This window comes from Penicillium coprophilum (genome assembly GCF_028826855.1).
Source record: "Penicillium coprophilum strain IBT 35676 chromosome Unknown utg000001l_segment0_segment0, whole genome shotgun sequence".
Taxonomy (NCBI): domain Eukaryota; kingdom Fungi; phylum Ascomycota; class Eurotiomycetes; order Eurotiales; family Aspergillaceae; genus Penicillium; species Penicillium coprophilum.
In genome coordinates this window covers 1,538,114-1,563,291 of record NW_026622720.1, presented here as the reverse complement: position 1 = coordinate 1,563,291, position 25,178 = coordinate 1,538,114, and the positions used below count along the sequence as shown (strand labels likewise).

The following is a 25,178-nucleotide window of genomic DNA, read 5'->3' as shown; positions in this document are numbered from 1 at the left end:
TGAACAACAAGAACTATATTGTGACTTTTGTTCTGCTGCAATCATGTCGGGCGCTGTGGTGAGTTTGTCCAGGAACTGAACCCCTGTATTGACTTTATCTGACCTCTGTTCAGGGCCGAGAGGCAGTATTTCCAACTCGCCAATCATTGGGATTGATGAAGAACAAGCTGAAGGGGGCGGAAATTGGCCATAGTCTACTAAAGAGAAAGAGTGAAGCACTCACAAAGTAAGATTCATGTGCCTTTCCTGCTTCCTAGAGTGTATGCTGACCCTCTATCCTGTGCAACAGACGTTTCCGAGGTATGATGCGATACATTCCCGTTCCCCACCTTATCGAGGTGCTAATCATACTATGGCAGACATCACACGCCGCATCGATGAAGCCAAACAAAAGATGGGTCGGGTCATGCAGATTGCTGCCTTCTCACTGGCCGAAGTGAGCTATGCGGTAGGCGGAGATATCGGCTACCAGATCCAGGAGTCCGCCAAGCAGGCTCGTTTCCGCGTGCGAGCCAAGCAAGAGAACGTTTCTGGTGTTCTTCTACCTACATTTGAATGCTACACGCAGGATGGCGTCAATGATTTCGGTCTGACGGGTCTAGGAAAGGGAGGACAGCAGATTCAACGCTGCCGGGAGACATACGCACGGGCCGTGGAGACATTGGTGGAACTGGCAAGCTTACAGGTATGCATGGTATATACGCAGAGGACTGGAACATCGCTCACCAATTGTGCTAGACTGCCTTCCTGATTTTGGATGAGGTGATCAAGGTTGTTAACCGAAGAGGTAAGTCATTCACTCATGGATTGTGACGCTTTATGGCTGGTAACTAATATGCGTGATATAGTAAACGCAATGTAAGATCAGAACTCGTGAATTCGGTCCTTGTTCGGTGTACTAACATATCTTCCATAGTGAGCATGTTATCATTCCCCGAACCGAAAACACTATCAAATGTTTGTACCGTCTAGTCCAAGTGTTCCTTGTGCCGGCTGACCATTCTGAAGACATCAACTCCGAACTCGATGAGCTTGACCGAGAGGAATTCTACCGCCTGAAGAAGGTTTCAGGCAAGAAACAGCGAGACGTTGCTGCCGCAGATGCTGAGATCCTCGCGGCACGGCAAAAGGCAGCAGAAGCGCAAGCAGCAAACCCCAAGGTACCTTCTGCCACTGCCATCTTCGTTCAAGAGGAAGAATCAGCAGATGTTTTGGGCGAGCAGGAAGACAACGATGTCATTTTCTAGACTGTTATTTTGTTACGTATTGATACTCTTTCCTCGTTGGCATCTTTTTTTGACCATGACATGTACCACTTTGTATGCTCATACTCGTTTTAGCCCTGTGGCTCGTTCCATCTACTTTGGGAAATATTCAACTTCATGTGATACGCAATCTTGACGAATTGCGAAAGCAACAGAACAGTGATAAAGCTCTCCGTATTTCTAATACACATGTACTTGAGACAAGACCATCCAAAACGCCAGAAATAACGAGACCGGGATATTTTGTAGGATGCAACAAACCACCCACGACTACTGCCGCTGGTAGGTAACGCGAATCGCCTTACCCTGGTCGCCCATGGGCATGCCAGACGTAGCCTCCTTCGCGCTGATTGCTCCAGCCTCGGCCTCATATTCGACGAATGCAATTCCCTTGCGACCGGGCACCAATCTGACTTCCTGGAATCCTTCGAACCGACCAAAGATAGCAGACAGACCTTCCTGGGTTGCATCGTCGGGCAGGTCCCGCAAGAATAGAATCTTGTTGGGTGGTAGGTACTCGTCCGGAACGACAGCGGTCGTAGCAGCGGCGGTCGGCTTGAGACCGGCACCCTTGGTGGTCTTGGCTGGGCGTGCGGCTTCGACGGCGGCGGCAGGACGCTTGAGTTTTTTCTGTGCTTCAAGGGCCTCGTGGGCTTGTTTGCGCTCTGTAAAGAACTCATGATTAGCATGAATTGGGTCTTTATATCTAGTGCGCCAGTGTCTGTTCAACGTACCCTTCTCAGCTAAGCGTCTCCGCTTGTGAGCCTCCAGCTCGTCGCTGCCACCTTCCCGCTGGACTGTTGCATCACTGGGTGTCTTCGCATAGTCCAGTACCATGGGTTTTTCGAAGAGGTCGAAGCCATTGATATCCTCAATAGCGCGGGTAGCGGAATCGACGTTGTCAAAGACGATGAAGGCCTGGCCCTTAGCTTTGAGATTAGTCTTTGCGACGACCTCTAGAATGGTGCCATATTCTGAGAAAATCTCCTCCAGAGCATGCTTCAACTGGTCGATTTTGATTCGCTCGTCTAAATTCTTGACCTAATCAGTACGGAGGAATCTGTCAGTATGGTAATGCGGGAGCGGCATGGTGATATGATAGAGGGGGAGGGACAGGCGCACATATACTCTGTAAAGACTGGTTAGCAAGGGGATCATATATGCAAACATATTTAGTACTCACGTCGCATTTGGAGGAATGCCAGCTGTAGAGACGGCTGCCATGTTTACGACTGTTGGAGCTCTAGAAAGCGGCGAGGTCGAGCTTCTGGGTGACATGGAGCGGAGGAGACCAAGCCAGCAATAAAGTAGATTTCTAACACACAATTTTGAGCTGTAATATATGAACCAGCATCATTGGTCTAGTGGTAGAATTCGTCGTTGCCATCGACGAGGCCCGTGTTCGATTCACGGATGATGCACATCTATTTTTGATTATTTTTTTGCTCCAATTTCCTTTTCACGTGAATGGCTAATTCAACACTTTTTTTCCTACTTCATATAGCATAACGATTATCATTCTACAGAATATCTGAACTTTTTCTTTGAAATGATATTTTTAGTTGCGTAGATCATCCCTATGCAGAGTGGCTGAGTGGTGCAGGATGTTAAGGTTGAAAGGCCCACGGGTAATTCCGTAAGATAAGAAACTCTTGGCGGTATTACCAACGCCTTACTTGAGACCCTAGGCACCCCTTGACAGTTAGGTTCAAGGGGGTGTTGCACTTATTCCCTCGATATAACTATGTATTTCCCAAGAAGCTAGCTGCCCACCTGGGCACCCATTCTAAAGATGCGTTTCGCACTCCTATCCCTCGCAGCCCTCGCGGGTATCAGCGCAGCCAAAACCCCAGGCTGCGGCAAAGATATACCTGCCAAGTTCCCAACAGCAGGATCAAGTCAGAACCTCACCCTCCCGGACTCAGATCGGCAATACAGACTATACATCCCGGCCAACTATGATAAGAACAAACCAACAGCGGTATACTTCTCGTTCCACGGGGCGTCGCGCGATATGCTAGAAGAAGAAAACCTATCCCAGTTCTCAAACCCAGAATTTAACCCGGATGGAATCGCCATTTATCCAGACAGCAAGAATGGGTATTGGCTCTCCAACCCGTATGCAGACACGTCGCGTCCCAACGATCTAGACTTCACCGACGATTTGCTCACGCACTTGGAAGAATCCCTCTGCATCGATACAAGCAGAGTATACTCGGCTGGCAAGTCGAATGGCGGTGGTTTCACAGGCGTCATTGCCTGTAACGCCACGGTTGGAAGCCGGTTTGCGGCTTTTGCGGCTGTCAGCGGCGCCTGGTATGATACAGACGATATAGTGGGTGTGGGGCCGTGTGCCCCCGCCAAGCGGGACGCGGGATATCCCTTCTTGGAGATTCATGGTACGACGGATACGACGGCGCCTATCGATGGTGACATGAAGAATGTTCGTGTTCCTAAGCTGCCTGTCATTGATATCCTGCAGGCCTGGGCGGGTCGAAATGGATGTGGAGACAATGCGAAGCCGACGAGCAATGAGACTGTCTTTGAAGATCCCCTTGTGAAGCATGCTTCTTGGGACTGCGAAGAGAAGAAAGGTATTGTTCAGCATTATCGCGAGGCCGAAAATGGTCATTGCTGGCCAAGTACTGTTGGCAATGATGATTATATCCGAAACTCTGCACAGTGCCCACTGGGCAAGTCGGCATTCAATGCGACTGCATACATTTTCGACTTCTTCAAGGAGGATCACTCGGACAAGTCTAGCACACCGGGTACAGGTGGATCAGGTACTGGCGGTACTAATGGTACTGAGCCCCATCATGAGAACCAAAGCCCAAGACTGTCATACCCCATGTCTATCCATGCTTTGTATCTTATAGCTTCAGCCATTGTTATCAATTCGGTGAATATTTAATTTGGTAGATATTTAAATTCTATGGGATTTCTGTGGAGCTGACATCTAGCCTTCCAGAGAAAAGGTGGCCTTCAAATTATCCACCTGAGGCTTCAGTTGTTTAGGCGGAGCAGACCAGTCTTCGTACTTGATAATCTCAGACTCTGTCACAACAAACAGGTATTCTGCAGTGCTTGACCGTACCTAAAAAAAAAGAACTGTCAGTACCGTAAATCTGTTGAATTGAAATCGAACATACCCTTGGGAAAGGATGCAACAGCAGTCCGGTCATCTTCTTCAAAACACCATTTCGTAACGAGTCAACCCTTGATAATGCAGCATAGACTTTGACTGCAGCTTCCAATCGAGCTATATTTGCGGATTTGAAATGTGCTTTCTGGACTAACGTGAACAGATTTCGGAAACTAGAGATAAAGAATATGTCAATAGATGATATAGATATGTAAGCAACGAAGACGAGTTCACAAACCTTGCATCTGAGTCTTCGGGTATAACAGGAACGTAGCTATCAATTAAAAATGCAACAAACTCGACAACAGGAATGGCAAAACGGTCATCTTGAAGATTATCATTCAGGATCGTAGAAAGATCCTGCAAAAATGCCATCAGTATCTCCTGGCTTCGGGGTTGCGGTTGGGTATTGAGGAACTGGGTCAGAGCCGAGCGAGATGCTCGGATGAGACCTTCTGCTCCCGAGATAGCAGAGGTAGCAAGTCCTTGTAACAAAGGAAGACGAAGCCAGTCAATATCCTGGAGAGTAAGTAGTTGAGCGAAATATTCTTGTGACGAAACATGACTGAAGTGTTCGAATGTTCTGTTTCTGTTAGCATGCGTTACAAAAGTTCGCTCCGTTGGTAAATACCTTTTAAGTGGAGGTAGATCCCCTGCTGATTCCCAAAATCCTTGTAGAGAAAGCCATGCTTGAAGCCTGACTTTATCGAGCTTTTCACATGCAAGGCGGCAAACACACCCGACCAGGTTTTGAATAAGTGGTGAGCGTGGCGTTGAGTCCGATGTTTTTTGAAGCAAGATACCGACTGCTTGAATTGCCTCAACTCGAATTAAAGATCCGACATCACCTCGTCTGTCTGTGGTATAATCATTCAAAAATTCAACAAAGTTGTTCGCAATTGCATCAATGGAAGCTAAGGTTCTGTTAGCCATTTTCGTACTAGCAGGAAACGAGGGATATCTAACATACCCATATATGGTAAGATACTGGTGGCCAAGCACTTCACAGCAGCAACTCGTTTTTCAATGAGCTCTTCCTTTTTAGTGTAGCGAAGAATCTCGGTGGCAATATCTTCTTGGACATCACTCTGCGCTCCGAGTTGCTTGAACACTGCGCCGAGTGCTAGAATTTGACCGCGACCTGCCGGCGATCTCCATGAAGTACGGAGATGGGAGAACCAAGTACGAACAGTCTCTTCCTGTTTTGATGGCGATAGGAGAGGAAACAGCTGCGCCAAGGCAGTTGAAGACGTTTCAATCGAGATGTCATCACTTCGAGAAACACAGAGGGACAGAATTTGGAGTGTTCGGTTCAGAAGTGGTTCTGAAGGTTGAGCCAGACCCATTGTGATGGTAGATTGAGAGAGCGAAGAAAGCAAGCAAGATGATGCCTCTGCTGTCAACTCGGGCCGTGAAGTCTGAAAGGTCAAGTCATCATCGGTAGGGCTTGATGCAGAACCGAAGATATCCCAGATGTGGGCAACTTGGGAGGAAACAGTCTTAGCTTCTGGGGTATCTCTCTTCTCTGCTGACGCTTCCCATTGCGAAGTAAAAGCATCGACTGTGGCAGCAATGGACAACAGACAGCCATGTCGTGATTCCACATCGTTTCGAGAGATACTGTAGAACATTCGCAGTAATTTAGCCAGAACCAAGTTCATGGTCTTGAATTGCTCCTGCGTACTCAAAGTTCCAATAGACTTAGCTGCATATCTTCTAGACTCAGCATCTGGAGAACCAATACCCCTCCAACCCATCAGAGCGTCCAGGAGTGGGCTCCAGTAAATTTGATCCAGAGAGGCCGTTGCTTTCGCAACATCAATTAATGCACGAGAACGTCGTGCAACAGCATGGTAATCCACAACCTGTACGAGGGGAATACCCTGCGCAATGGTATTGGGATGACGACCAATCAACTCTTGTAGCGCAGCAGACGACCCGCGTCGGATGTTCCCAGATGGATCGATACAGGCAGCACAGATGAGTTCCACAGCCAGCTTTTGCAGAACATCGACCTCTTTCTGGCCAGATTGCGACGCCACGACCTGGGGCTGCAGCGCCATGAGCTCTTGTGTTGTATACTTTCGAGACATAGCCCAAATACCGAAGCACGCCGCATCTCGTACACCCGTTCCCACGGAGCTACCAGTAGAGGACCTTTGCTCGAAACCCAAACCAGCCACCAGTGACTGAAGAATCTCAGGGAGTTGGTGGGTAGGAGGTGCCCGGCGGAAAAGTAAATGCGACAGTGTCAGGATTAATCCTTGCCATCGCTGGGCATCGACTGCACTTAGGTTACGTTTGAGGGTGTGTGTGCCAATCTTCCGCGCTTCCAATGGCGTGACGAGGGAGCCATCGTCTTTCTCAAAGAGAATATTCTCTCCCAGCGCGTCAATAACAGCTTCAATGACTTCGGTCGCCATTTCCGAGTCTAATTTCAATGTAATAATGCTGAGTGCTTTACTCGCAGCAAATCGCACGGGTGTATCTTTGTCTGCCAAGGAGACCAAGAAATGATCGATTGCTTCTTCCATTATGGTCGACAACTGATCATCCGTGATGCGGCTATCACCTCGCTCATTCAAAGATAAAGCCATGCCGGTAATATTGCGAAGGATCTTGACAACAATCTTTCTGGCCAATGCCGAAGACTGGATTGTCACAGGTACCGAAGTCTTCCCTTGAAGTACACCGAGAGTCTGCTGGAAGACATAATTGATCAAGGGTGCAAAGTCCTCTACCTGGCCCGATGCGCTCAAGCGAGCAATGAATGTGAGAACTCCAATACAAGTATAGACAGAGGGCGATTCAACGTTTTCCATTGGCTGAATAATAGCAAATGCCCACTTCGTCAGGCCTGTAAGCATACCGAGAGCTTGCATGTCTCCACGCAAAGCCAGTCGTGCCAAAAGCGCTGTTGCTGCCTCGCGTTCTTTGCCAGACGCGCCAATATAGTGCAACGACAAAGAAAGAATCGACTTGGCAACCATGGGAGTCTTGGATGGTAACCAACTGAATTGCTGGAGATTGTCGTAGGGGACCGGGATTTTATCATCCGATAAAGAAGACAAGTCAAAAGGAGCAAGCAGAAGATGTGAAAGCCAAACCAGCATCACATATCGTTCTTCCCAGATGAGTCGCTGAGATTCGGATTCAGCCAGTTCTTCAGAATTGATTGGCCGGACCGCATCCCATTCAATGAAGGCCCGAAACATTGAATCAAGATATTTCGGCTCATTGTTTAAGAACCTGCTAATCACCTTGACGCCACGGACTTTGCAGAAAGTGTAAAGTAACCTGCAGATAGCTCTTGATAGGGGATACTGATTTCCTGCCTGGGATGACCTCGCCGAAACAGAGCCATATTGGGTGCGGTGCTTGATCAGATATGCTAGAAAAGCGTCCACTAATGGAGGTAGCAACGTCTGCAAATGTGGATCTAAGAGTTGGGGCCACTCTTGGAAGGGTTCAAGCTGTATATATCATCGGTAAATAAGAGGGAAACATAAGCAAAGCGAACTATGCGGTCTTACAAGTTTGACAAGCTTCTCTGTTTTGGTGACCTGCGCCCATTTACGTGGGGTGCGGATGGGAGTCCCAGTTTGGGCTCTCCACAATAACGAGGGCAGCTTTGCCGAAAACTCGGACACCAAATCCCCAGAGGCCCTTTGAAGTTTCACGTCTCGATCCTCGGCGGCATCCATGGTGAAATGCTGAGTTGATGCAGTGCGTCTCGAAGATTGCAGTGTTCGGAATAGCGTCAACAGCGGGACCGGTCATGTGACGTCTAAGTATACAAGAGTAATGTTTACTATGTTGTTCACCATAAGAGTTCTTTTGTAGATGTACAACAGACAAGAAAGTAGATATTTCTTATTAGTCATGCATGATATGGTATATTTTATAGTTTTTGAAGTTATCCTGCCCGTCGATAGCTCAACCGTCAGAAGCTTTCTCCGTGATCACATCCTCTCAATAGCTTCACGGGATGCCTTCTCCCAGTCCACCATTCTCCAGAAATAGAAGCCCTCAATCGACACAATGATCGACTGACCGATCAGAATTCCACACCATAATCCGAAAATGCTCCAGTCCAAGACGAACGCGAAAGCAATGCCCAAAGGTAATCCTACGAGATAGTAGATCGAGAGCTGAACATAGCTACCCAGGTCCGGCCGTCCCACAGCCCGCAGCAAGCTATTAAGGGAAGTGGCCACAGCGTCGGGAACCTGAAGGACGGCACCTAATGGAAGCAAGAAGAAGATCAAATGCCAGACCTCGCCGATATCACTAAACAAGCCCGGGATAACCCCCCGTAGAGAAAGAATCACCAGCATATTTGTGACACCTGCACCGAAGGAAGCAAAAACCAACACCTTGGCTGCTGTTGCCGCACGCTGGAGAAAACCTACTCCGATCAGATAGGCAATGTGTGTGCCACCAGCAACAGCGATGGAAAACGAAACTTGGAAAGCAAAGTCTGAAAGGGTCGATATAGCAGCTTGAGCAGCGAGCTCAGTCGCGCCTAGACGGGACGAAATGAGTGTCATGAATTCCCATGCGAGCACTTCGGCTTCGATCATTAGCCAACTCGGAATGGCAAGCTGCAACATTGGACCCCAGCCACGCCACATCTCAATAGAAACAGGGTGCCAGCATTCAGAGCCTTTGATGAAGATGACGTAGAGTGCCAGGAAGACGGGCAGAAGACTGTTTGCGATCGCAACGGCGATAGGCGCACCGATAAAGCCCCATTGCAGTCGCTGGAACAGAAGGTATATCAGTAAATGGCTCGGCGTTCTGAAGATGAATAACATACCCAGACAAATAACCATCCCATGAAAATGTTCAATGTAGAACATATCAACAGAACGACCAAACTAGCACTGAACAATCCTTGTGCCTGGAAAAATCGTTTTCCAGACTCAAAACAAGCATAGCCGGGAGCACCGGCGATGGCAATTTTCAAATACAAACCCGCAAGAAGGGCTGTTTCGTAGGATTCAGACGGAAGAATGAGGAGAAAGATTCGATCCGCATTCCACCATATAGCTCCAATTGGGATCGTGAGGACGAGCATGAAAAGCGTCAGTCGTTGAACGTGAAGCCCGACCATAGGCAGATTCCCAGAGCCATATGCCTGCGGACATAAAGTGTCCAGGCATGTTGCTAGCCCTTGAAAGACAAAATATCCAGTGATCTGGGCAGTCATGTTGGCCAAGCTCACGGCGCCAATTTCTCGTTTTCCCAGATGGCCCACCATGAAAATGCTAGAACCGGTCAATGCATGTTGCAGTAGGAGCGATATCATGAGGGGGGCTGAGTATCGCGAAATAATTGCTAGTTCTTGTCGCCATCCTGATTTTTTGGAACTGGCTACTGCTTCTGGGTCGATGTCGCGCAGCAACGGTGAAGATTCTGTAGCATGGTCTTCGGAGATCATCGTGAAGGATTTTTCTTTCTGAGAGCTCTCCGGATTCCCGATAACACACTCTATCGTTCTTTAAAGTTTCATTGAAATACAAGGATGATTTCAAGGATCAATTTAAAAGGGGAAAACAAGCATCCAGCCCAAGTGGAGTTCTGACAAGCACATCAATCCTTGCATTGGTCACGACAATTCCATTAGCAAAAGCATTCAAACTTCGCACCTATCATCTGCACCACATTGTACTCTAATGGGAATTGTTATAGCATCTCATTCAGCCAACCACTTTTACATGGCTCAATTACACTCGCTAAATTTTGTCAAACGAAGGTTGAAAAATCAAATTCTGCCAGGCCCTGAGGTACATTGCTTTTTCCTGGTTGATTTGTGTGACGTATATAAGAGATGCTGCAGAGAATCCTGCAGATCTCAGTAGCACCGTGTGACGGGAAATCAACGATCGGGGTCCAAAGAATCTATAGCAGGATCATCAAAGATCGAGACCACAAACTTGTGATCGTAGGCTTTGGCAAGCTTGGCCACGGTCCTTTTGATGTGCATGACCAGGATCGCGACAGCTAGGGTGTTCCAGACATCATTATCAAAATCTGCAAGATCGAAATGACCAAGAAACTTGAGTCCATGTGTTAGGGTTTGCGGATGGGGATTGGTGTCCAGAGAGATGACAGAAAGAACAGGTCCGCAAAGGACGAGCCCGATCAACGCCGGCCAGAATTTTTCGCCGGGGGGTGCGGCGAGTTGACTCTGCCAAGTATCGGATAGCTTCTTTAATGTTGCGGCAACTTTGTCAAAGGCTTCTTTTGATATTTCGTCATCACGCTTGCAATAGATAACGTACACAGGGGTTGTGTCCGGCTTGACTCTGACACCGGCGTCGCTCAATGCCCAGCGCAGGTATTTCTCTATTGATTTCTTGATATAGATTTCAGGACTGATATCAAGGATGTTGCAGTAGTCCCTGACATTGCCACATATCTTTAAAAGCTCTTGAAAGGCACGAATCGCATAAAATTCGGAACTGTTATCGTTCCCAAGGACAAAGTTAGATTCGTTAAACTTGGTTTCATCATCTACCTCAGAAAAGAACAGTGACTCTGGAAGGGTAGAGAAATCTTTTTCCCAGTGTCTGTGGATTGTTGGCATGCAGCCACGAGTAAGAAGTTGATGGGCAGTCTGCTGTTCGTCTGGTGATAGGTCGTGGCCTTGAGGGAGTTCCACTGCGTCAAGTAGGCGCCTTGCCCTTTCTCGGGTCAGCCTATTGTTAAGTATATCATCGCGCTCTCCTCTTGGGACAAAGTACTCTTCCTCGCTCTCGTAGTCGAGGTCACTTGGCTCAGACATTGACCTATCCGAGTCTGATTTCCTTCTCCTCCTGGTCTTTTTGACTTTGGACTTCAGCGAGCAGCCGTTCTTGGCCGAGGGATGCAAGGAAGCTTTCTTCGCATGCTGCACGCATGACGAGGAAGAAGAGTCGCTGTCATCACTGCCACTATAAATCTTGTATTCAGGCGAGGTGGGCGGATCTGAGTCCCAATTTTCGTCCTCACTCACGTCGGTGTCCTCTGGCCGCTCACGATCTGTCTCAGAGGCCTCTGGGTCGAGTTTAACCCGCTTAGCCGGGTGACAAGGCTCTGTGTCATTGGCGACGAAGGCTGGTTCTCCGGCTAAGGTTGCCTGGAATAGAAGTCAGTAAGACCCAAGCGAGTAGAGACTAGAAGAGAGATGACTAAGGTCAAAGTGATAGACTGCGCTATGATAAAGACAATACTTACCATCTGACTCTCTCGGTAGATCGAGCGATCCTGCGAGGAACACTGTACAGCGCTGATAGCTTGCCGACTCTTTGGCGTGGTCGAGTTTTGAAGCTGTGACCCACGGCTGTGGCAGGACCAGGGTATCAGGAGAGAGAGAAATGGCGTGAATCAATGATGGTGTTTGGCTCGTAGTGAAGGGCGTGGTGATTTGCACAAATGCCCCAGTTTACCTGGGGCGAGAAACACAGGAAGCGTCGAATCTCGGGGTTGTTGTTTCGACTTTCGTTATAGCGAGTTTGAGGTGATCCTTGTTCCGAACTTTCAGAGAAGTTGATGTAAAATTCAATATTATCGACGTTTGATCTCACCCTGTTGATGGGTCTTCCATCAACAGGGTGAGACACGTTCTTGAGCCATCTCTTGATGGGATGGGAGCTCGACGACGCTTGGCTCACCTTTGGAATGGACTGAGAGGTGTGTTCTTTGTTCCCCGGGGCGAGGTTTCTTTGTTTTTCGAGGGCAGGTTCTCTTTGTTGCTTAAAGACGCGATCTCGGCGGGTTTGCTGAAGGCTATAATGTCTCGAGAAAATGGGCGCTTAAGTTTTTGGCAGCATCTTTGACATAGACCTCGGTAGCTGGATCTATTTCTAGAACAAAGAAAAGAGGCTGGAGTCAAAAAGACGTGGTAAATTGCAAGACACATGCAAGAGGAGAGGACAAAGGTAGACAGCAAAGAAAGGTGTATGCGCTTTCTCAGGAGAGGAAGACACGATATTTGGCTTCCTCTTTGGGAAGGAACGAGGGCTCGACTTGGAAGGGCAGGCGCATCCCGGAATTTGATATCAGATCTATGTGCCCCCAAGGACATATAAAACTACAAAAAAGACAGGGGGGATATATCAGGTCGATGTGTATCTCCTCCATACCACGAACCGCTAGAACATACCGGACATCACACGCACGAATCCCTGAAGGAACCTACGGTGTCTTCATAGATCTTTAAACTTCGTCATTTCTCATCAAACTCTCTTGAACCACTTCATGCTGTTCCCATAAAGGAACCCGTCCCTCTCATTTTTTGGACATCAAATGCCCGACATAGCATAGAGTCATAAACCCGACCAGTCGGAAGGAAAACTTAAGAAAAAAAAAAATCGGAAGGGGAAAAAATAGAGCAAGCAATTTAGATAATCACACAAAAAGAAATCGAGAAAAAGCAAACTGGAGGTTTCATTGACCATGGTATCCGGCGGTTGAAGCATGTGAGTGAGATCCAGTCCACACCGGCACTTAAAACGAAACTGCGATTGGGTATGTTGAAGCAATTTGAAGAGCATGAGGTGCTGGCGGGGGAGACCCGCGGCGCGCTGAAGAAACCGGACATGTCGGCATTAAATCCTTGGTGAACCGAATTGACACGCTCGTCAACAACTCGTGACAGGTGTCCAGGCAAGCAATAATTATCCCGATCACACATCGGCGGAATCAAGCAAAGTCAGCTGTATAGGAGAATCCTCGGAATTCTTCCTGCATGGCTTGCGAAAGTACTAAATAAAAAGAATCGGTCAGTTACAGTTCATCTTCCAGCAAGCACACGAAGTCACAAAGATCTTACCAGATTGTACAGGCGTCAGAACAGGAGTCACACTGGTGAACTCCTGGTCGAAGTTGCTTGTATCGGTGGGACTGCTGATTGTGGGGATGAATGGCGGGGGGACCCGCTTGTGGTAGATGTCATCCCAGTTGATGTTGCGGAAGAAGGCATGAGACATAACTTCTTGGGCATCTGTGGGACCAGAGCCCAGACGCAACTCGGGCTCACGAGTCAACAGCTTCTGGAGAATCGACACGGAGTCGCGAGGCATGTGAATAGGATAGAGGGGCTCATCGGCAAGAATAGCATCGTAGATTTCATCCTCATCTTCACCACGGAATGGAGACTGTTGCAAAAGCATCTGGTAGATGAGAACACCGAACGCCCACCAATCCACAGCACGTCCATACTTCTTGTCCAGCAAAATCTATAACAAAAGTCAGTTCAGCGGGACTTCAAAGAAGACACAACCAAAATTTATCCCACTTACTTCTGGGCCCATGAATTCAGGAGTACCGCAGAATGTGCTAGTTGTACCACCGTACCACATGTTCTCCTTGCAAAGACCATAATCAGCAATTTTGATGTGACCATCCAGGGTCAGCAGAATGTTATCGAGCTTCAAGTCACGATAGATGACACCGTTCTCGTGGAAGTACTTGAGTGCCAAGCAGACCTCGGCGGCATAGAATCTAAAACATGTGAGCATTCCCAGCCACCAAAAACAGAGCAAAGACTAATAGAACTTACTGTGCTCTCTTGAGGCCGAATTGTCCGCGCTGAATGTGTAGCATGAGATCACCACCACTGATATACTCCATGACGAAATAGACACGAGTTTCGGTTTGGAAACAAGCGTGCAAATTGAGAAGGAATGGGTGACGTTCCTTGTTTGCGATTAGGAAAACACGCTTCTCGGACTTGGTACTCTCCACTTCATCGTTCTCGATAATGAATTCCTTCTTCAGCACCTTGATGGCATACAACTTGCGGGAGCTCTTTGTTTCAGCCAACATGACCTTTCCGAAATTACCTTTTCCGAGAACAGCAAGGAAATTGAAGTGATCCAATCCAATGCGAGCCTTTGCCTGCGATGCAGCATCGTCCTTGACAGGAGGTGCAACTTGCTGTTGCGGGGGCATCTGTTGCTGTATGGGCTGCGGAGGCGGTGCCATTGGGTAAGCCGCAGGCTGCACCTTTTGCATGGCCTGGGGTGGAGGCTGGTGCGGGAAATTGGCATAAGCAGATGGGTCATAATGGGCATGTTGAGGCTGCGGAGGTGCCTGGGGTGGCGGCATAGGACGGGCCATTTCGGCTAAGATTTGATTAGTACCAATATCATCTGTTCAGTGCATGATCGGAAATCACATACTTGGGGCTTGCTGGGGGCTGCGTAGTCCGGTAGCTGCGGCGGCGGCGGCGGCGGCTGCGGCAGGTCCAGTGGGCGATTTCGGTGGCATCTGTTGGCGCTGTGCAGCCTGTGCAGCAGCTGTTGGTGACTGTGGGGTCATGAAGGAGTTAGTGGCAGCGCTTACCGCTTCTGCGGAGGGTTGTCTAGGAATGGCCCCGTAGGGTCCTTCCATCGGCTTCTGGGGGTAGGAGAGGGCAGCGTTGTCTTGAGCGGGTTGCGGCGGACCGCCTGCTCGAAGGGTGCGGTTGCTGAGGCCAGAACTAACAGAAGCAGACTTGTTGTGATGCTTGGTGCGAATCAGAGTCTCGAGAATTTGGTTTGCGGCTTCCATCGTCATTCCACAGAAATCGGGCACAAGGTGAGTGCACTGAGCGTGGCACGTAAGACCACATTCTATAAAAGAGGTCAGTATGGACTAGAAAACAAGATAAGAGTCAGTAGTATGCCTACCAGAGCAGCGCTTGGCATTCTTGCGTCCAAAGGGAAGCAGATAGCCACAGTGGCAACACCAGTTCGCAGAGATATTGGAAAAGCCTTCGAATCGGTGAGGAATGCGATGGTTGATTTTCTCCTCGTCCGGATCGGTCTCGTAGTTGGCTTTGCTGATACACTTGGTGACAACCTTGGGGTAACACTTGCGGTGGCAGGTGTACTTGCAATCCGCACATTGCATGCCGGCAGCATACTTGAGGAACTCTCCACACAGTGCACAACGCATAATGTTGTAGAACTGCTGCGTGACGAACTTGTGGCCCTGCTTCTCGTGAACCTCCTCCTTCTTTTGGCGCACGGCACCTTGACGGTTAAGACCAATGTCAAAGGGACGGCGGTCCTTCAATTGTTTGGCTATATCCAGTCAGCACATGAGTCTGCTTCTTTTGGGGTTAACACGAGTTAGTCTTACCGAAGCTCATTTGAAGCTGAACTCGGCCAACCGGTTCCAGAGCAAACCATGAATCGATCATCACAGTAGGGGGAGCATTGGAGTTCTCGCCACCGTGATGTCCATGTCCACCATGTCCCGAGGTTCCCGGGCGTCCTCCGGAACTAGGGCCATGGGAAGAACCCATAGGAGAACCAGTATGGTCATTTCGAGGGGATCCGCTATCGCCCATCTTATCTGCGGATACCCAGCCAGATGCGTTGAGCTCGGTCTCAATCTTCTTGCGACGCATCTCCTCTGCGATGTCAGAAATGCGCACCCAAAGCATACCGATTGGGACTGGGCGATCTCCCGACTTGTCGTAAACAGTTAATTCGATCTCGTTTGCCTTGTCGATATCCATAGAAAAGCCTTCGTCCAGCCATTTATCGTTTCGGGTGGCCTTGGTTCTCGCTTTGATAGTGTCTTCAACCTTGACGACAATGTACGTCTCTGGTCCTCGCGAAAATCGCGAGCCAGCCGCATGATCCACGTCCTTGACCGCATGGATGCGCATTGTCAGAAGACCCGTCAGCGGCTTGCGCATATTCGGGCTACTCAGACTCTCATCTGCACGCCAGTTAGTAACCATGTAAGTTTATGGCCGCAGCAAAATTGCTATAATTTGCATACCGTCTGGCGCATCGGAGGATTCGATATCAACATGAAGATCCTCATATCGCTTCAGAGCCTGCTTTAGAAGCTGAATCTTTTGATTACTCTCAATGCGACGACCCTCGGCATCAGCTCGACTCTTTCGGTCGCCCTCATCCTGGTACAAGCGAACCATCTTTTCGATACCGGCTTTATATTGCATTTCCACACTCAGCTTGAACTCCAATTGAGACAGCATGAGTTGGATCTTCGGTCCGAGATACGGAGTGTCATACTTGATCAGATCTGAGACAAAGCCATTCACGTTAGCATCCCAAGCAATTTAAACTCAACGCAGCATTTTTGAGGGGTTTGACAGGAGTCGTATACAAGAACGCACCTAGCTTTGTGTAGTTGGGCCTCGCCTTCGGAATCGGAGCATAAGGTCGGGGATCGGCGTATGGGGCACCGGACGGCATCGAGCCAGAGCCACCCTGGGGATAGCGACCATCACCGTGCTCGCCAGCGTATCCGGAGTCTTTGGGCGGGGGCGCCGGGCCTCCATGCTGGCCAGGTGAGCCGCCTTCCTGGTTCATCTGACGAATCTGCAATTCTCTCATTTTCTCCTCCAGGTAAGCGATGTTCTTGCGGCCATCGCGAATGTTGGCATCGACTCTCTGTTGCACAAGGGGATTGTCGGTCGACTGCCGCATGTTACTGGCAGCGGTGATGAGGGCCTTCTCCCGCTCGATCTTGCGGAAGACCGATGCGATCAGCTCGTCCCCATCCATGATGGCAGGTATGACGAGATCAAAGAGCAAGGCTGACTCAAAATTCAAGGGTGCGCTTGCGCCAGGTCAAGGTGGGTTGGTGGTGAGAGAGGATTCGCGGGGCTGTTGTTGACAAGGGGCGCAACGGGCGCGGGTAATGCCACTTCGGAAAATGTGAGACAGACTGCCCGCAATGATCGCCCGGTCGATTAATAGCCGAAATCAAATTGATACAAATCTGGGAACACAAAGAAAGGATTAAATTGGTAGAGATAAAAACAATGGGAATCCTCGAATTTTACCAGATAGAGTAGATTTCGGAAAGAAGCCCACAGGGTTACTGGGAAGGTCCATACTACCACGCACCTCTCCGATAAGGAAGTGGCGAACGTTGAACAGTATAACATGTGAATAATAGTAGATCACATATACCTATATGTATATATATATCTGCCCGTATATCTGTTGATGTTGTTCCTACACATCGCATTAACATCGTATCGCAAGACACGCCTCATACTTCCGAATCCTTTCAATAATAGCCGGAACGCTCTCAACTGGGCACGTTCACTATGTATATTGCAAAAACTTGAAATTCACGACCACTTCCAAACTTTGCCATTAGGCACATCTGCATACTTGAGGAATTATAGAGATTGCTTGCCATGTCTTCTAGGGGTCTTCGTACCTGATGACTTGGCCATCTCGCTGTATTTTCGGCTGAAACCGGTGATGTCACTAGTTTCACTAATAGAAGGCGCGACAAATGCATAAAACTACGATTCTAATTGAATGCGACGGACATTGATGCTACATTTACCATGGCCATGTTGAACCTGATCCGTAGAGCATTAGATCGTACATTGTTAGCCCACGAGACCAAGAACTAACTCCCTCGCCTTATATATTCGGTTTAGATTACAGTAGTTGGCCAGCGGCTTGGTGATGTCTTTTCAGTAGTCTTCTCACTCATATTCTGTTTAGATGTCTTTTCCTGAATTAGGTTCTAGAAGCTTAATTTGAGAGAACGACTTCCCCATGTATAACCTGGGATAGTAAATATGGATGAGGCAGGAGTGAGATTGTCCATTTTCCGCCCTAGCCGCCGTATTGGAATCTCATTTGAGATATACTTGCCTCGATCGAAGGTCCTAGACCAAGGATAGATCCAACCTTCCCCAAAGTGCGGAGAGCTATGCATACTACCTATACTAGGCAGTACGCTGGGCTGGTTGTCAAGAGCCAAACCCCAAAGCAGGTTTCCACCCAATGCAATGATGCAGTGAATGAATCCTGCGTCTTATCCCTCGCTGGTAACATTCGCATATAAGCATCCAAAGATTTCATATCAACCAATCGCAGCAATAAGAGTATGCATGGTGTAGTTTACTTCGTAATCTTGGGCCTTTGTCACTGTTAATCGATGATGCGCCGTATTTGGAGAACCCTGCAAGAAGAATTTCCTCAGATATATGATTAAATCCACAGAGATATTGCATTGATAAGTTGGAAAGATCTATTGGCTATGCAGACAAGACGTCCACGGGTGTTCTATAAGAACCGCATTTGGGGATAGCTTGTCACCAAAAGTATATGTAGACAAAACCGGATAGGCGGTTGGATATTGGTGAGCTTCGACTTGCGAAGGCTAATCAAATCACGCTGTCTATGCATTTCTAGCAGGGCTATGCCTTTAGTCTCCCCTGACCTAATAACCCCGGCGCCTAGTGAGATACGAAACACGTTGGATCTACCCTGGGATGATATCTAGGCATCCATCATACCGCACATCTACCACCGCGGGGAGTGGATGATCTCAAAGTGGCTGTCCCACCTTGGACGGATCAAATGGCACAATGCCTCTGTCGGCAAATGCGTTTGTGATGACATCGGGTTTGAATGATTTCTCACGGACGGAAGGGAGGTCCGTGAGGAAGATTGTTTTCTCTTCATCTGGATCATCAATCATGGAAAAAAGAATGCCTTGAGACCTCCAGAATTTCTTGTAATCTTCAAAGGGTTTGCCGTCAAAAGGCTGCATGAGATGCCCTATATTGGGCGGAAAGCTGAAGGGAATAATCTTTTGTTGCTCGCAAAATTCGAGGAATTTGTAACTGAGATATTGAGGTTGGCCTCTGAATAATAGAAGCCTAGGCTGACCATCTGCAGCACGATCTACGGTCTGACGATGGAAAGACTCGAGCCACTCGCATGCAACCTGCTCATCAACCCGGCCGCTTGAGTTCATCATGAATATAGTCTCATCAGGAGTTCCTTCAAGAGTCAGCCACTCATCGAGATAGTGGTCGCCTTCAATAACAATGAATGGAACGGCTGCCCACCCATCGGCGGCAATACATTCGATTGTGGTTATCCATTCACAGTAGGTTCTAGTCAGGGGAGGGACGTATGCCCTGCTAGTAACGATCATTCGAGGTTTCATTCCCTGCCCGATTTGGAAAATGGTGTCGTCAAAATTGTAGATATTTTCTGGGGGAATGCCGGCAATCACAGCCCCCAGGCGTTCATACCAATGCTCCAGAGTCTCTTGTCTGACGCATCGAGACGTTTCTTCTTGACCGAGCGCGCTTTGGGGGGCTTTAAGTCATCTGGTAGATTTTTGATGAAGCGTTCAACCCATGCCCTGCTGATAGTCGCGTCATTCCCGTCGCGGTTCAATATCTGGTTCGCACTTTTCGTGATGAGGGGTCCCAGAGGAAGAGAGAATAGCTCCTTCACCTGCCGAATCCACTGAATCAAGACTTTCTCTTGAGCTTCATCAAGTGCCTTGGAAGCCACACGAATTGGACGAGCCGAAGGGGTGTTCAGTTGTTGTTGCACTTGATCATTAGGCGCGGTAATCTCTCGTTCCAACGCGGCGATATTTGGCTCATTCAACGTCTGAGTAGGGGCAGAGGTCTTGGAGACGCGTCCGTTTGAATTCGGGCCCCTAGGCATAGTTATTATTGTACAAGTCGAAGATGCGGATCGTTAAACCGATAAACAATCACGCGCTGGAACTGGAGTAAAGGGAAACCCGCCCCGCCGATAAGATCAAATTATTTCCGGAGATTTTCCTCCCCTCCAACTTGCACTTGATCTGCCCCAGCATTTACAACATCGCTCATTTTCAATACTGCACATCTGCAACAATGGGTCCGCCTCGCCGAAAGATGCTGGCTACAGCAGAGGGAACTTTGACCCCTCCGGACGAGCTATCCGACACTCAACAGATCGTGAAAGCAATCAAAGCCACCGGAAACAACATTTACTTGATCGAGCAGGCAGACAAGAAGCAGATGCTGGTTGAATTGCCTGCACGATTCCGCTCGGCCATCTGGATCAAGCGCAGCTCGTACGTCGTCGTCGACACCAAGGGCCAGGAGGAGCGGGACAATAAAATTGGAGGGGAAATTGTCAATATCGTCAGGGACGAGAAAGCATGGAGGAAGGCACCCTTTTGGTATGACTTCTCGGTTCAAATTGGCCATAAACACGTTTGCTAATTCGCATTGCTTTTACACAGGCCTAAGGAATTTGTGAAGCAGCAGGTTGTAATGGTGTCCGACTCTGACGACGAGGAAGAGTCTCGCGTGGGCCAAATGCCATCTTCGGACGAGTCAGACTGAGTGATTGTCTTTCGAAGGCAAAGTGTTTGTTCAATGGCAGCCGCTACAGTACAAAGGAAATTTGGGCTATCAACGATGATGCTCGAAATATGCACGCCTCACGAATTGGGGCTGGGGTATCTCTCATTCTTGGACAATCTTCTTGCCGCGACTGCTACCCTTGCCGTTCTCATCTACCTCGTTTGAGCCATTGAACAACACGCCAAAGACCTGGACCGCGAGCGACAACACCACAACCGCCGAGCTTGCATTTGTGCTGGGGAAAACGTTCCAAGCCCACTCTTGCAGGGCCCATACGCCGTATATAAGAACTGGGTGGATACCAGCGCGCCAGAGAAGAAAGGGGGTAGCCCACGCGAGATACGCGAAAAACTGGTAATGCAAGGATCTGGCGCATAGCAAACCGATGGCGAGTGAGCTCAGCATCACGGTCATAGTGAAGGATTTTGAGAGTGGAACTGTTTTTTGGCGTCCTTGGAGAGTATCCTGGAGGAAGCGAACCATGTTCGACCCTGAAGGTTTTACCCAGTTTCTGAAGAAGATAGCCAACAAGGATATATGCAACACCAGCAGACCCACAGAGAATTCCCTTGAGAGAAATGTTTCTTCTCCTACAAACCGCCAGTTCACTGTCCATTTGAACATGAATTGCCGGGATAGCTCAAATGCCCGAGAGAGGTAGCCTGTACTATTAGTCTGGAGAAAGGGAACCGCAAGCAGGACCTGTAGTTTCTTGCGTTAGTCCACTCCCGGAACTCAATTGACTTGCTAATAACTCACCTGGATAAGAATAGCCATAGCTCCAAGCGAAAGACTTCGTGCCAACCCCAAACTGAGGAGAGTGATGACCGCAATAGCAGGCACAAGCAACACAAGTGCCATTTTAATAGCAACCCCAAAAGACCACACTGCAATTCCCGCTGTCCAACTGCGTCTCAGGCATAGATAGATAGCAAGCCACATGGCAAAAGTCGCCACGCCATCATTAAACATGCGCAAGACGAATATGCTATGCAGCCGTTTAGACAGAGCAAGGAGCGGGAAAAGGTAGGGAGGTGCGCCCGTCTGTCTGTAGCAGGCAACTACCACAGCCAGTGTAGCCAGGTAGAGCACGGCGAAGAGCGCCTGTCCCAGGAGAATATCGCGGCCTTCATCGGTAAGGTGGTAGAGGAGGGTGTAGATGTATACGTGAGCGGCGGGGTAGACGAGGGGACCGGTTGAGCCTTTGATTAGGAGGTAGTCGCGTTCGCCAGAGATATATAGAGAGACTTGCTGCATATACGTGGACCAGTCAATCTCAGTGTCTGTGGTTGCTTGGTTAGCTGGATCTGGTTCAGTACGCGACACCTGGACGCGGTCTTACAGGCGATCTTCCATATGACGAGGGCGCAGAGTAGCGCATCGCCTAAGATAAGTAGAGGTGCGATCCATCTTGTATGTCGCTGATTGGTGAGCACGTCGTAGACGACGGTCTTGGCTGTCAATGCCATGGCGAGATACGCTCGATGGTTGACGGGGGAATATTCAAGGTGGCCGGAGCTGGCTCCGCCTGCCAGACGCCTGCAATTGCATTTAGGTTGGAGAGTACACATTCTGTTTGAAAAAGGGATATAGCTCTTGATTCTTTTTAGTCTAGATATAATTGGTATTTGTTTTTATACATCTCACTGTACATAGAGAATACATATGGTGTAGGTCTAGCTCGTTCTGGACCTTGAGCATGGCCTTTCTTCTAAACATCCACCGGACCACCCAACCCTTATTGTCAAAATCCATGGTATCATTAAACAAGCCGAGAAAATAAACGCAACAAATTCGAAGGAGTGTCGTGTCGATGTACACGCATTATTGGTCTCCCTCAGACAAGGTGGTGGGCTGATGCTGGGCATTCGCTCGGAAGCCCAGCAATTCCCCTATAACACCCTTGGGTTTAGGAACGGGGCATTCTCGATTGATGTGTGAGAGTTTCTCTGCTTCCTCCTCCATCTGAAGAAATGTCGAGACCTCCTCGTCCACAACGACTGGTGTGGGCTGACCCGTCTGAGTGCCCTCTGGGGCCACTTCAAGATCCTTCCGCCGTCTACGTCGGATGCGTGGCACTTGTTGACCGTCGGCTGTCATGGTCATCTCCGAATCGGCAAAGGTGCGTCGTGGGGCCGGGCAAGGGAAGACGTGCGGCATGCCGACAACGAGGAGAGATGCGAGGAGGGTGCCGGCGAATAGGCCGGTGGTCGACCGTGACCGAGGGTGTAGATGTGGTGGCATTGTGTATGAAATGAGAGCGAGAACGAATGTTGATGTTCAATTGAGACAACGTGGGCGTGGCCGACTGTTTCTGGAATTTTTCAGGCCATCGGAGGGCTCGGACTGAGCTGGCTGGTGTAGTCGGGAAGAAAGAACAGGCAAGGATGCCAATTGAAGTTCCAGTGATAATTTTTGAAATCGACAAGCTTTTGAAACCTCCGACTGCAAATGTGAGGGAACTTCAAGGGAAAGCGTGCGGAGAGAAGAGCCGTGGACGGCAGCGAAAGGGCTTTGGGTGCATCTAATCTTATCTGGCTCCCGCGTGATTGGATGTTCCGCCTCTCTCAAGAGTCTCTGCGTCTACGGGCGACTAAATATGCCATCGAAACTTAGCTCTCTCATTTAATAAAATTGCCAGGCAGTACTCTAGTGCAGTAATCCCTTGGCTCATATTTTTCTACTGAGATAGCTAGGGAGGAACAAAATGGCGGAGCATACTTCACGCTGTGATCCGCCGGTTGTTTCCATATTCACCACGTCCAGCCGTTGACATCGTCGATCCAATCCGCCGTTTCGGGTGGTGTTCCTTCCCAGTAAAATGGGCTGTCGGAGGGCTGGATGAGTCCGTATTGGAAGTAGATAACATCATCCCACTGTTGAGGTTCGTCAAATGGAGATGCGAGTCTGAATCCGCAGATATGCCTAGAGATGAATGTCAGACTATTATAGTCCATATAGATAATCTCGTATAGACAGACATTCGGCCACTAGGCTTATCATAAATAATCTTCGATGGACCAGCCATACATGGCATATACCCGCACGGTAAAAATCTTCTGCTCTCTGTTAGCCTAATGTTTCGCTACATTCACTAGATAGTTATACGTATAGACCTGGCGAAACTTATCGCGGATGGCCTTGCGATCAGCAAAGGGGAGCCTCCAGAATTCAGTCAAATTAAGAGACTCGCCAGCGACTTTTTCCCATAGAATGTACGTGATATATCCTCCCGGAACACCTTCATCATGGTCTTGTTGGCGCTGTTGATAGCCTAGTAGCCGAGGGACAACGTCACAGCCTAGCTTCATGAATTTCCGGAAAACGATCAGCTCTGGGTGGTTAGGAGGGATATCGACAGCCTGTCTAGCTCGTATAGCGGCCTTCTTCGTTTCAGTTCCGGCAATAGGAACCTGTTGGTAAATACGTGAAAATGCGCGCCTATTATCATCTTCCTCGCTGGCAGGTCGGCATAGGAATTTCCCAGAGGTATCTGAAGGCCCGAGCTCCGCGGCAATATCTTGCTTTGTCAAGCGATTTGACTCTTCGCCGAGATTCTCAAGTATTATCCATTTCTGAGCAGGGAAGTTGAAAGGTGGTGGTTCTGTAACAGCATCAAACGTGACCTGCGTTCCTTCGAGATCGGTGAGATATTCCATTGATGAATCCATGGAAGAAAGCTTGGAGGTGGGGATCAAGGATAAAACTAGTGTGAGGGTAGAAGAGTACCGAAGTAATCCGATAATGATCACACGTTGACCAACAGAGCTTAATTTCTCCGTCCATCCCACATCAACCTTTTTTCCTTTCAGCTAGAATTCCCAGTGTCTCGCTCGAGCCCTCCACCTCTACTGTACTCTCCTTGAATACGAATCCTTCTCCCACGGAAGCCAGCTTATGCCTTCTCGACTGCCCCTCTGGCTACCAAGCAGCCCTCAATATTGGGACGTTTCAACCCTCGAATATTGCAAGGATCTCTGCTGTGCCTCCGCTTTATGCAGCAGTGTCAATTTGCTAGGCGAGGGAAACGGCCGCTTGTGAGGTCATTGTCGTCAGTGGTAGCGCCAGGGGCCTAGGAGAGGAAGCGCCGGTAAGGGTCCGAGGGAATGCGGCGTTAGGGCCGGGGTGCGGGAGCGGATGGCGGCGTGGGGCTTAAACTCGAGGGGTGCGCCGAGGGCGTCTACGCACGACTTGGGAAGTACATACGGAGTACTCTAGCTACCGTATGTACGCTATCGAAACTCAACTCTCTTATTGAATAATACCTGATTACCTAGGAGGTATTACCTGGCAGTACTTTAGTCACGCGTAGGTCACTTGGAGACTCAAATGCCTCGTTTTGTAGGGATTATCTCTGAATACACTCCGTACCCTCTGCCTTATTTTAGACTGGTATAAATTAGGATACCTTAATTACTATAATAGAGGGCCTCATCAGTAAAGTTGGGAAGTCTCAAAGAATGAAGCTATTCCGACTTTATAGATCCATGTGTATAACTATTTCTCGACGTTAAAGCCTTTCGACTAAGCTCCGTACAATTCCCTATCTATCACTCCCGTACGCTTAATCTAGCCGCCGCTCAATGCTTCGCTCGCGGTTATTGATATAGTAAATATATAGATA

General features: G+C 48.8%; 12 protein-coding genes across 12 annotated transcripts; 3 read left to right on the top strand and 9 right to left on the bottom strand.

Annotated features, from left to right (window-relative positions):
- Positions 1-43: 43 nt before the first annotated feature.
- N7500_000579 (H(+)-transporting V1 sector ATPase subunit D) lies at positions 44-1,247 on the top strand (the record flags this gene model as incomplete). Its single annotated transcript, XM_056671725.1, has 7 exons — positions 44-58; positions 114-226; positions 290-300; positions 360-685; positions 739-787; positions 849-858; positions 917-1,247. The coding sequence occupies 7 exons, from the start codon at positions 44-46 to the stop codon at positions 1,245-1,247; spliced, it is 855 nt and encodes a 284-aa protein (XP_056537298.1).
- Positions 1,248-1,535: 288 nt separating this feature from the next.
- On the bottom strand, positions 1,536-2,489 carry N7500_000578 (U1A/U2B'/SNF family RNA-binding protein; the record flags this gene model as incomplete). The annotated part of the gene is made up of 4 exons (XM_056671724.1): positions 1,536-1,930; positions 2,000-2,306; positions 2,388-2,394; positions 2,449-2,489. 4 exons carry the CDS (start codon positions 2,487-2,489, stop codon positions 1,536-1,538), a joined length of 750 nt encoding a protein of 249 aa, XP_056537297.1.
- A 568-nt stretch (positions 2,490-3,057) lies between these two features.
- N7500_000577 (CE1 family esterase) lies at positions 3,058-4,179 on the top strand (the record flags this gene model as incomplete). The annotated part of the gene is made up of 1 exon (XM_056671723.1): positions 3,058-4,179. The coding sequence occupies one exon, from the start codon at positions 3,058-3,060 to the stop codon at positions 4,177-4,179; it is 1,122 nt and encodes a 373-aa protein (XP_056537296.1).
- A 45-nt stretch (positions 4,180-4,224) lies between these two features.
- N7500_000576 (tubulin-specific chaperone D) lies at positions 4,225-8,114 on the bottom strand (the record flags this gene model as incomplete). Its single annotated transcript, XM_056671722.1, has 6 exons — positions 4,225-4,362; positions 4,418-4,583; positions 4,649-4,993; positions 5,150-5,324; positions 5,381-7,883; positions 7,944-8,114. 6 exons carry the CDS (start codon positions 8,112-8,114, stop codon positions 4,225-4,227), a joined length of 3,498 nt encoding a protein of 1,165 aa, XP_056537295.1.
- A 258-nt stretch (positions 8,115-8,372) lies between these two features.
- Positions 8,373-9,853, bottom strand: N7500_000575 (MATE family efflux transporter; the record flags this gene model as incomplete). Its single annotated transcript, XM_056671721.1, has 2 exons — positions 8,373-9,173; positions 9,230-9,853. 2 exons carry the CDS (start codon positions 9,851-9,853, stop codon positions 8,373-8,375), a joined length of 1,425 nt encoding a protein of 474 aa, XP_056537294.1.
- A 438-nt stretch (positions 9,854-10,291) lies between these two features.
- Positions 10,292-11,634, bottom strand: N7500_000574 (uncharacterized protein; the record flags this gene model as incomplete). The annotated part of the gene is made up of 2 exons (XM_056671720.1): positions 10,292-11,533; positions 11,632-11,634. 2 exons carry the CDS (start codon positions 11,632-11,634, stop codon positions 10,292-10,294), a joined length of 1,245 nt encoding a protein of 414 aa, XP_056537293.1.
- Positions 11,635-13,098: 1,464 nt separating this feature from the next.
- pkcA (protein kinase c) lies at positions 13,099-16,925 on the bottom strand (the record flags this gene model as incomplete). Its single annotated transcript, XM_056671719.1, has 9 exons — positions 13,099-13,160; positions 13,229-13,634; positions 13,698-13,899; positions 13,958-14,522; positions 14,580-15,011; positions 15,069-15,464; positions 15,523-16,110; positions 16,174-16,440; positions 16,535-16,925. The coding sequence occupies 9 exons, from the start codon at positions 16,923-16,925 to the stop codon at positions 13,099-13,101; spliced, it is 3,309 nt and encodes a 1,102-aa protein (XP_056537292.1).
- A 1,795-nt stretch (positions 16,926-18,720) lies between these two features.
- Positions 18,721-19,862, bottom strand: N7500_000572 (transposase; the record flags this gene model as incomplete). The annotated part of the gene is made up of 2 exons (XM_056671718.1): positions 18,721-19,394; positions 19,436-19,862. 2 exons carry the CDS (start codon positions 19,860-19,862, stop codon positions 18,721-18,723), a joined length of 1,101 nt encoding a protein of 366 aa, XP_056537291.1.
- Positions 19,863-20,056: 194 nt separating this feature from the next.
- Positions 20,057-20,533, top strand: N7500_000571 (putative eukaryotic translation initiation factor eIF1a-like protein; the record flags this gene model as incomplete). Its single annotated transcript, XM_056671717.1, has 2 exons — positions 20,057-20,367; positions 20,431-20,533. 2 exons carry the CDS (start codon positions 20,057-20,059, stop codon positions 20,531-20,533), a joined length of 414 nt encoding a protein of 137 aa, XP_056537290.1.
- Positions 20,534-20,656: 123 nt separating this feature from the next.
- On the bottom strand, positions 20,657-22,023 carry alg3 (dolichyl-P-Man:Man(5)GlcNAc(2)-PP-dolichol alpha-1,3-mannosyltransferase; the record flags this gene model as incomplete). Its single annotated transcript, XM_056671716.1, has 3 exons — positions 20,657-21,256; positions 21,314-21,837; positions 21,897-22,023. 3 exons carry the CDS (start codon positions 22,021-22,023, stop codon positions 20,657-20,659), a joined length of 1,251 nt encoding a protein of 416 aa, XP_056537289.1.
- A 355-nt stretch (positions 22,024-22,378) lies between these two features.
- On the bottom strand, positions 22,379-22,798 carry N7500_000569 (uncharacterized protein; the record flags this gene model as incomplete). Its single annotated transcript, XM_056671715.1, has 1 exon — positions 22,379-22,798. The coding sequence occupies one exon, from the start codon at positions 22,796-22,798 to the stop codon at positions 22,379-22,381; it is 420 nt and encodes a 139-aa protein (XP_056537288.1).
- A 509-nt stretch (positions 22,799-23,307) lies between these two features.
- N7500_000568 (uncharacterized protein) lies at positions 23,308-24,225 on the bottom strand (the record flags this gene model as incomplete). The annotated part of the gene is made up of 3 exons (XM_056671714.1): positions 23,308-23,479; positions 23,536-23,613; positions 23,663-24,225. 3 exons carry the CDS (start codon positions 24,223-24,225, stop codon positions 23,308-23,310), a joined length of 813 nt encoding a protein of 270 aa, XP_056537287.1.
- Between the last annotated feature and the right edge of the window lie 953 nt (positions 24,226-25,178).